General features: G+C 40.6%; 1 protein-coding gene and 1 non-coding gene across 2 annotated transcripts; one reads left to right on the top strand and one right to left on the bottom strand.

The window, feature by feature from the left end:
- Positions 1-2,114: 2,114 nt before the first annotated feature.
- LOC133833343 (small nucleolar RNA R71) lies at positions 2,115-2,221 on the bottom strand. The gene has a single exon (XR_009892725.1). It is a non-coding gene; the product is annotated as a small nucleolar RNA R71 (small nucleolar RNA).
- A 419-nt stretch (positions 2,222-2,640) lies between these two features.
- LOC133832214 (uncharacterized) lies at positions 2,641-4,270 on the top strand. The gene is made up of 4 exons (XM_062262588.1): positions 2,641-2,997; positions 3,147-3,480; positions 3,628-3,940; positions 4,060-4,270. The coding sequence occupies exons 1-4, from the start codon at positions 2,641-2,643 to the stop codon at positions 4,268-4,270; spliced, it is 1,215 nt and encodes a 404-aa protein (XP_062118572.1).
- Positions 4,271-10,306: the final 6,036 nt, after the last annotated feature.

The raw sequence follows: 10,306 nt of genomic DNA, 5'->3' as shown, positions 1-10,306 counted from the left end.
GCTGGGAAAATCTCTAAAAATATGTTGGTTCATTATGTTGATAGGTGGTCTTTGAGTTTGGAGCAATTTGAGAAAAAAATTGAAGTGTGAAGTGGAATCAGAATTTGAGGAATGATGTGGCATTGCTGCAGCATCGCATCCTGGTAAATGCTCTATTTTGAGGGTCCACGTGTGAAGTTTCAAATTTATGGTCTTTAACTCATTTTGTTGTAATTATCTTATTTGGTCTGAAAATAATTGATACAAGGATATTTGGGCTTTTATTGTACTTGGTCTGTTTGTGGCAAAGAAGACAAAAAAAAAGAGATAAAGCAAAGAGACCCACGTGACCCAAGGAGGGGATGACCTAAATGTATTGATAGTTTTCTTTTCTAAGAGGGATATACGACCAGGCAAAGAAGAACACACCCAGCCGCCTGGTGAAATCAATATAACCATTTTTGGCAGCCATTAATGTGAAGGAAGAGGAGAGAGGAAGGAGAAAAGAGGGAAAAGCAAGAGGGCAAAGCCACTTGAGACATCACTTTGGCTTGAATTCTTAACTTTATTTCTATTTCCTTTTAGTTTATTATTTAAATTTTCAGATTATGGATTGTATTTATTTCGGTATTTTTGAGATTATGAGTATGAGCTAAACTCTAAATAGCTAGAATAATTAGAATCCTAATATGTGATTGTATTGACACTTTTATATTGATGTTTATGCAACTTGATGTTTATTCATTCAAATATTTATCATGTTTAATGCTTGCTATTGATTGATCACCTTTAGTAGGTAATTGGGTTATTTTTTAATTCTGAAAAGGTTGAAATTAATGGACACATAATTTGAATGGTGCATGCTTGAACTCTTTGAATTCAAGATTGTAGTGATATAGACATATATTATTACCATGCATAGCCTTATGGAATTGATGCTTAAATTAAATATTTGAAATTGAATTAGCATAGACATATGTGATTTATTTAAAAGATTAGAGTCAAAGTTCTTTGACGAAAGCCTATGAAAATTAACTAAAATTCTGGGCTAATAAACTTCCAGTTGCTGTAGCATCAGTCCAGCATCAGTGTCAGAATTGCATATTAGGGGGATAATTATCTTAGTTGTCGTTATACCATTTGTACTCCTTGAATCAAGTTTCCTGAGTTGTTTCTTTTATTTTTATGCATTTAATTAATTAGTTTTTAGAACACAATCATTTTAATTAATCTTAGTGCCTTTAAATCATTTTGTTAAAACTTAGTTTCACAAATAAAAACTTAAAGAACAGTCCTTGTGGATACGATATCTAGTACTTGTTTCTATATTACTTGTTTTTGACAGTGTACACTTGCACTTAGCTTAAATTTATGCAACAAGTTTTTGGCGCCGTTGCCGGGGACTGTTTAAAGTCATTTATTGTGAAATTAAGTATATTGCAATTTGGTTTAAATTGTTTTTGTGCTAACTTGGGTGATTCTCATGCAATTTCAGGTTTACACGGTGTATGAACGAGAATCAAAACCCTAAACTACTTCCCATTGATCCAGAAATCGAGCGTACATTTAGAAGAAGGCGAAAGATACAAAAATCAACAAGGGGAGTAGTGATGATGGATGCTGAGCAAGGAGCTCAACAGGGAATCGCTCAAAGGGCAGCAAATCAAGCAGGAGTTGCTCAAGAGAGAGTAGCTCAGAAGAGACTAGTTCAAGGGGGGATAGCTGCCAATAATGGGCAAAATGCAGTGATTGTGGCTGATGACAGAGATCATGCTATCAGGCAGTATGCTTTCCCCCTCTTCAATGAGCTCAATCAGGGCATCGTTAGATCAGAAATTCAAGCCGCACAATTTGAATTGAAGCCAATCATGTTCCAGATGCTTCAAACTGTGGGTCAGTTCAGTGGGATGCCAACAAAAGATCCTCACCTTCATCTTCGATTGTTCATTGAAGTGAGTGATTCATTAAAGCTGCTCAGAGTTACAGAAGATGCCTTGAGACTGAAGTTGTTCCCATACTCCTTGAGAGACAGAGCTAGAGCTTGGTTGAACTATTTGCCATCTGATTCTATGACTACTTGGCAAGAGTTGACTGAGCGGTTTTTGATGAAGTATTTCCCTCCCACTAAGAATGCTAAGCTCCGCAATGAGATTACTTCATTTCAACAACATGATGAAGAATCTTTATATGAGGCATGGGAGCGGTTTAAGGAGTTGTTGCACGAATGCCCTCATCATGGCATTCCTCATTGCATCCAGATGGAGACATTTTATAATGGTCTAAATGCCCATACTAGAATGGTGGTTGATACTTCAGCGAATGGGGCTCTTCTTGCTTAGTCCTATAATGAGGCATATGAAACACTTGAGAGGATATCCAACAACAACTATCAGTGGCCCACTTCTAGATTGTCTACAAGTAGAAAGGTGGCGGGTATTCATGATGTAGATGCCATCACTTCTTTGGCAGCCCAAGTATCCTCTATTTCTAATATGCTCAAGACAATGAATATGGGGATGAATCAATCAATGGGGCAGCCTATGGGGACACAATTTGGGCAAATGAAGAACATTTCTTGTGTGTATTGTGGTGAAGGTCATACTTTTGACAACTGTCCTTCCAATCTAGCAATTGTGTGTTACATGGGGAATCAAAATAGGAATGACCCTTAATTCTAATTCCTACAACCCATCATGGAGGCAACATCCCAACTTCTCGTGGAGTAATCAAGGGGCTGGCCCTAGCAATTCTTCTATGCCTCCAAGACCAAATTTCCCACCGGGTTATCCTCCACAAGCACCACAACAAAGGCCACAACAACAAGCAATGCAATCTAGCTCTCTTGAGAACATGTTGACGGAATATATAGTGAAGAATGAAGCCATGATCCAAAGCCAAGCTGCATCATTGAGAAACTTAGAAAACCAAGTTGGGCAACTAGCTAATGAGCTTAGAAATAGACCCCATGGTTCGTTACCAAGTGAACCGAGAATCCAAGAAATGGGGGCAAGGAACATTGTAAAGTCATCACTTTGAGGAGTGGGAAAGAGTTGGAGAATTCCAAGAAGAATTCTGGGCATGAGGGTGAGCCCTCTTCAATTCAAATAAATGAGGAAGTTCAAAAAGATGTTGAAATTCCTAGTGTACAAAAATCTGCCTCTGTCCAGAATGCTGTAGGAATGCCACAGCATCAGCACCCAGGCAGCTCAATTTCAAAGCAGCCACCTCCATTTCCCCAACGTTTTCAGAAGAAAAAGTTGGATTCGCAATTCAAGAAATTTCTAGATATGTTGAAGCAGTTGCATATCAACATCCCACTTGAAAAGGCACTTGAGCAAATGTCTAACTATGTGAAATTCATGAAAGATGTTCTTACAAGGAAGAGAAGGTTAGGAGAATTTGAGACAGTGGCTCTTACCAAGGAATGTAGCTCATTCTTGCAAAACAAGCTGCCACCGAAGATGAAAGATCCTGGGAGTTTCGTCATTCCATGCACCATTGGTAATTCTTATTGTGGCATGGCATTATGTGACTTGGGTGCCAATATAAATTTGATGTCTATGTCTGTGTATAGACAATTGGGGATTGGTGAAGTCCGACCTACCACAGTGACTCTATAACTTGCAGATAGATCTCTTACTTATCCAGATGGGAAGATTGAGGATGTCTTGGTAAAAGTTGATAAGTTCATTTTTCCAGCTGATTTCATTGTGTTGGACTATGAGGCAGACAGGGAGATACCAATCATTCTAGGGAGGCCTTTTCTAACTACTGGTAGAACTTTGATTGACGTGCAAAAGGGGGAGCTGACTATGAGGGTTCAAGATGAGCAGGTGACTTTCAATGTTTTCAAGGCTATGAGATTTCCATATGAGATTGAAGAGTGTTCTACTGTTTCAGTGGTAGATTCTTTGGCATCAAGGGAGTTTGAGACTAGTAACATTGATGATCCATTAGAGAGGTTATATTTTTTTATTCACACAATGATGAAGATGAGGAAGAGTACTTAGCGTGGTTGGAGGCTAATTCTCAAGGGTTAAGAACAAGAGGCCAGTTTGATTCATTGGAGTTGTCATCTAGGGAGTTCAAAGCTCCTAAACCATCCATTGAAGAGGAACCTGAGTTGGAGTTGAAAGTCTTGCCATCACATTTGCGATATGCCTACTTGGGTCCATCATCCACTTTACCTGTCATTATCTCAGCGCAGTTGAGTCATGATAAAGAAGAAAAGTTGCTCAAAGTGTTGAGAAAGTTCAAAAAGGCCATTGGGTGGACTATTGCAGACATTTGAGGTATTAGTCCTTCTTTGTGTATGCATAAGATCTTGCTTGAAGACAGTGAAAAAGGTTCTATTGAGGGGCAAAGAAGACTAAATCCTATCATGAAGGAAGTAGTAAAGAAAGAAATCATCAAGTGGTTGGATGCTGGCATTATTTATCCTATTTCTCATTGTTCATGGGTGAGTTCTATACAGTGTGTACCTAAGAAGGGTGGGATCACAGTGGTGAAGAATGAAGACAATGAGTTGATTCCTACTAGAACTGTGACTGGATGGAGGATTTGCATGGACTACAGTAAGCTAAACAAGGCCACTAGGAAGGATCATTTCCCTCTTCCTTTCATTGATCATATGCTAGACAAACTTGCTAGGAGAGAATACTATTGCTTCCTTGATGTTTACTCTGGTTACAATCAGATAGTAGTGGCCCCAGAAGATCAAAACAAGACTACATTCACTTGCCCCTATAGTACCTTCGCATTCAGAAGAATTCCCTTCGGTTTATGCAATGCTTCTGCTACGTTTCAGCGATGTATGATGGCTATCTTTACGGATATGGTTGAGCAGTTTCTAGAGGTGTTCATTGATGATTTTTCAGTCTTCGGGGATTCTTATGATGATTGTCTGGATAACTTGTCTAAGGTGTTGAAGAGATGTGAAGAGACAAACCTAGTCCTTAACTGGGAAAAGTGTCACTTTATGGTTAAGGAAGGTATTGTTTTGGGGCATAAGGTATCTAAGAAAGGGATTGAAGTTGATAAGGCGAAAATAGAAGTTATTGAGAAGCTACCACCTCCTAATTCAGTGAAGAACATTAGGGGCTTTCTTGGGCATGCCAGTTTCTACAGAAGGTTCATCAAAGACTTTTCTAAGATCTCTAAACCACTTTGCAATCTTTTAGAGAAGGATACACCTTTCCACTTCGATGGATCATGTTTGAAGGCTTTTCAAGAGTTGGAAGAGAGATTAATTTCAACCCCTATCATTATTACACCGGATTGGAGTTTGCCCTTTGAATTGATGTGTGACGCTAGCGATTATGTCGTTGGGGCTGTGATGGGGCAGCGAAGGAACAAGGTGTTTCACTCTATTTATTATGCCAGCCGCACTTTGACATGAGCTCAATTGAATTACAATGTAACCTTGAATGAGCTACTAGCCATTGTCTTTGCTTTTGACAAGTTTCGCTCCTATCTTGTGGGAACTAAAGTGATTGTCTACACCGATCACTCAGCCATAAAGTATTTGATTGCCAAGAAGGATACAAAGCCAAAATTGATTCAGTGGGTGCTTTTGCTTCAAGAGTTTGATGTTGAGATTCAAGATAGAAAAGGGGTATAAAATCAAGTGGCTAGCCATTTCTCAAGAATGGAGCGTGAAGAGGATTCCAACTCTCTTGTCACCATCAAAGAAACATTCCCTGATGAACAAGTGTTTGGGGTCAACCATTCTCATGAACTCACTTGGTTTGCTGATTTTGCTAATTATTTGGCTAGTGGGTTGATGCCACCAGAGATGACTAGCCAACAAAGGAAGAAATTCCTGCATGATGTGAAGTCTTATTTTTGGGAGGAGCCCTTTCTATATAAGCAATGTGCAGATCAAATGATTAGAAGATGTGTGGCAGAACATGAAATTGAGGGTATTCTCTTCCATTATCATTCATCTCCATGTGGTGGTCATTTTGGGGGAGTACACACCGCTGCCAAGGTTCTCCAATCAGGTTTCTTTTGGCCTTCTTTGTTTGAAGACTCTTATGCTTATGTGGTAAGATGCAATCATTGTCAAAGGGTAGGAAACATCTCAAGGAGAAATGAGATGCCTCTTACTAGTATTCTTGAGGTTGAGTTGTTTGACGTGTGGGGCATTGATTTCATGGGCCCCTTCCCACCCTCATATGGCAACTTGTATATCTTGGTGGCTGTTGATTATGTCTCTCAGTGGGTTGAAGCCGCTACCTGTCTGACTAATGATTCCAAGGTGGTCATGAGGTTTTTACACAAGCATATTTTCACTAGATTTGGCACCCCAAAGGCTATCATAAGCGATGAGGGAACCCATTTTGTGAACAAGGTGTTGGCTAGTTTATTGGCTAAGTATAGTGTGAAGCATAAGGTTGCTAAGGTATACCATCCTCAAACCAATGGCCAAGCGGAATTGTCAAACAAAGAAAGGGTGTGCTTGAAAAGGTGGTGAATCTGAATCACAAGGATTGGTCTAAGAGGTTGGATGATGCTTTATGGGCCTATCGAACGGCATTTAAAACTCCATTGGGGATGTCTCCTTATCGCCTAATGTTTGGAAAAGCATGTCACTTGCCAGTAGAACTTGAACATAGAGCTTATTGGGCACTCCAACAACTCAATCTAGACTTGTAACTTATGGGGGAGAAAAGAATGTTACAACTTGATGAGTTGGAAGAAATTCGGTTGTTTTCATATGAGAATACAAAGCTTTATAAGGAAAAGACCAAGAGGTGTCATGACAAGCATATCCAACCTCGTTCATTTAAGGAAGGGTAGCAAGTTTTATTGTTCAATTCTAGACTCAAGTTGTTACCTGGGAAGCTCAAGTCTAGGTGATTTGGGTCGTTCACTATTACCAAGGTGTATCCTCATGGGGCTGTGAAATTGAGAGGAAAGGAAGGAAGTGAATTCAAAGTCAATGGGTAGAGGTTGTAACACTATTGGGGTGGTGAGGTTGAGCACAGCAAGACCTCACTCACCTTAGTTGATCCTTGGGAAATCATGTTCTTGAGTTTTTGTGCTTAAAGTTACATTTGGAGAGAATCTAATTATACATATACTTATATATAATATATAGTGTTCAATTTCTTTTGTTCTTGTTTTTCACCTCTTGCATTCATTGTCTATGTTGTGGATTTGAATAAATTCAAGTATGGGGTGGCTGTGAGGATTCAAGTAGTTTTATGGGTCAATTGCAGTGTATTTGGACATGTTTCAGGTCGGGACTTGGTGATATTTATGAGTGATTTGCGGATCATTTGAATTCTGGAAAGTCTGGAAGTGATGCTGCAGCAATGTTGTTAAGTTTTTTTTAGTGATGATGCAGCATTGGAGATAGGCGAAGCATTGAGACTTTTTAAGAAGGTCTGGGCAAATTTTAGAAATTACCCCCCAATAAAAAAATTAATTTTTACCTATCCCTAATTTAACCCCAGCCACCACGACCCGAAACCCATCTCCGCCTCTCACGACCTTGCCTCCGACCATCCAGCGCACAGCACAGCCCAGCCGAAACCCATCTCTTGCCTCCGCCTCACACGAACCCAAATAGCCAAACCCGAAACCCCCAGCTCCGCCTCCACAACAACACCTTTCTCGCCACCCATCTCATGCCTTCCGACCCATCTCCGCCTTACAAAAACCCGAGCCAGCCGTGCCTCGTCCACCTCCACCCATGCCATTCCTGGACTCACGAAGCCGCACACCCAGCCGACCTAGATCTGACACACGACCCACACAGCCAACCCCTGACCCAGATCTGCTGAACCGAGCCCATTTCATCACCAACCCAGCCCCATCTCGCACCCATGCACACAGTCACCCAAATAGCACCCCCAAGCTCGATTTCTCTCAAGTTCGGGTGTCTCTCTGTACAGCCAAGTTGAGCACCTCTTGGCTTCAACTAAGAGGTACTTTTCAGATTTTTTTTTAGTGTGATTGATGGAGCCTTGTCGCTAGATGCCTACATATTGTGCTCATATTGTTTGCTGGGATTCCTTGATATTAAGCTTGTTAATAGACACTAGTATTGCATCATTGATTGGTGTTTCTTGCTCACGGCTATAGAGAATTTTATTGTTGTCCTTGCACTGGGTATTCTTGCTTGATTGATTATGGCTGGGTATTACTGTTAGCTGAATTGGTGCCATCTTTGCAAGTTTTCTGGGCATTTTTTATGTTTTCTAAGCAGGTTCTTAAGTGCCATTCTGGGGCTATTGCATCGCCAAAGTGAGGGATCCAGTTCCGATACATTTACATTGATAACCAGGAGTTGTTGATAAGCAAACCTTTTGGGCTGCATACTATTGTCTGATTTTTTGATTGAGAATTCCTCGGGGACAGAAGCAAGTCGCTAGGAAGCTTAGTTCTATGTTAAGTTCTGCAGTACTGAGGCCGTTGATCACTATGAAAGAACATTTCACAACCAAATCTTTCTAGCAGACAAGGGGTTTAATTTGACTAGTGTTGATGAAGCAGAAATGCCCCTGTATGTTCATACTCCTATTGGAGCACTTCGTTGGCAGCTCTTTTGTGGCCCTCACCTTATGCCTGATGATACTATTATGCAGGAATTCTATGCCAACCTTTGGCCCACCTAGTCACCAAGTGTCCTAGTGTGCGAAACCGAAGTCCCACTGACATCTGCTGCCATCAATGCTCTGTAGAGCTTACCAGATATTGAGGATGATTACTATGCAGCCATGTTTCAAAATTGTGATCCGGAGTTATGCCAACAAGTAGTAGATGATCTGATGGTTCCTAGCATTCAGTGGACATCCTCCTCCACCCTAGGTTGCCTCACTTGTCGAGGAGAATTCTTATCACCTGAAGCTAAAAGTGTGGTTCTACTTTGTCCACAACAGTTTTATGCCCACCATGCATACTTCCACTGTCAATATGGAGCGAATGTTCCTGCTGTTTGCCATCATTGGAGGGCAAACCATAAATGTGGGTAGAATCATTGCCCAAGAAATACGCAAGTGTGCCGGTAAGAAGGTAGGGCATACCTTCTTTCCCTCTCTAATCACACAACTATGTCGTCAGGTGGGTGTCCCAATGGCTGAGTCGTGCACTGAGAAGTATATCCCCGGACGTATCCCCAGTTATGACATCCCCCGCATCATGTGGACGTCTGCTTCCCAGAAGCATGGGACAAGTTCTTCTTTTGCTCTGGATGTAGACCATGAACCACCGGTTGAGCCACCCGTTGAGAATGAGGCCCCTCCCATGCCTACTAATGCCTCCTCTAGCATTGCTCCTATCATTGACCCTCACCACCGCCAGATGATGGATATGATGCATTTTATGCATCAGCAGCAATAGGCTTACTGGCGCTATGCCCAAATGTGTGACCGGTCCATTGAAAGCATGCTTAATCGGAATTTCACCAACCACTTCACCTTCTTGCCTCAATTTTGTTGACAGCATCCTAGCACCATGGCGAGGAGGTAGCACCATAGACACGGAGGAGACTAGCAATGAAGATGCCGATAGTGGCGATCAATGAGAGGAGGGAGTTTTCTTTGTCTTTTGCTCTTATTTAGTTTTTATTTGGTCTGTCTCTTGTTATTGTAGTATATTGTTGATGTTGTTCTTTGTTGTGTTGTCTTGGGTAGCAATGAGGACCTTGCTCTCTCTTAAGTTTGGGGGGTGTTGTTCTTATTTGCTAATTGTGTCGTTTTACTTTCTTGAAATTTCTTGTCTTGTTTTATGTAGAGTCTAGAGTCTAGGTTGTTTTGGAATCAATTTTTGTAATGGTTTTGCTTAAGTTTGGGGAAGGGCTTGATGATGAAACTTCAAAGATATTGATAAAAAAAAATGATAGCTTTTGTGTGTGAATGAGCCTTTAGTACGTAAAGTTTTTTATGCTAATCGAATTTTAGTGAAAGTGTGAATCCAAATCAATGCACATAGTTCAACTTTGAAAATTATGAAGTCCTAGTAAAAGTTGAGGTTGCATGAAGGTTCAAGTTTTTAGAATTGGTTCGATAATTCCCTTGAGGCGAAATCCTAGGAGGCTTAGTAATTTAGAAAGGATTTAGGCAATTTTGTTGGATCGTTTAAGCCTTTCGAGCTTACCCTATTGAATGTTACCCCTAGTTGAACCACTTTGAGCTTAATGGCCTATATTTTTGTTGATAACCCATGCAATGAAAGCCCATTCCTTTTGAATATCTCTTTTTCTTATCTCCACCAATTCACCAAACCATAAGCTTAGTTTGTCTTGGACATCATTTTGTGTGAGTTTGGGGGAGTAAAAATTGGGGTATCATCTTCTTGTTTACCAATGTTATTCATATAC

This window comes from Humulus lupulus, chromosome 4 (genome assembly GCF_963169125.1).
Source record: "Humulus lupulus chromosome 4, drHumLupu1.1, whole genome shotgun sequence".
Lineage (NCBI taxonomy): Eukaryota > Viridiplantae > Streptophyta > Magnoliopsida > Rosales > Cannabaceae > Humulus > Humulus lupulus.
This window is presented reverse-complemented; position numbering and strand designations above follow the sequence as displayed.

Bases quoted from the DNA above. Each gene is read 5' to 3' on its own strand.
- LOC133832214 (XM_062262588.1), top strand. From the start codon at position 2,641: ATGACCCTTAATTCTAATTCCTACAACCCATCATGGAGGCAACATCCC. The intron at 2,998-3,146 runs GTAAAGTCATCA...GCCTCTGTCCAG, and splicing joins AAATGGGGGCAAGGAACATT to AATGCTGTAGGAATGCCACA. The intron at 3,941-4,059 runs GTTATATTTTTT...GTTGTCATCTAG, and splicing joins ATTGATGATCCATTAGAGAG to GGAGTTCAAAGCTCCTAAAC.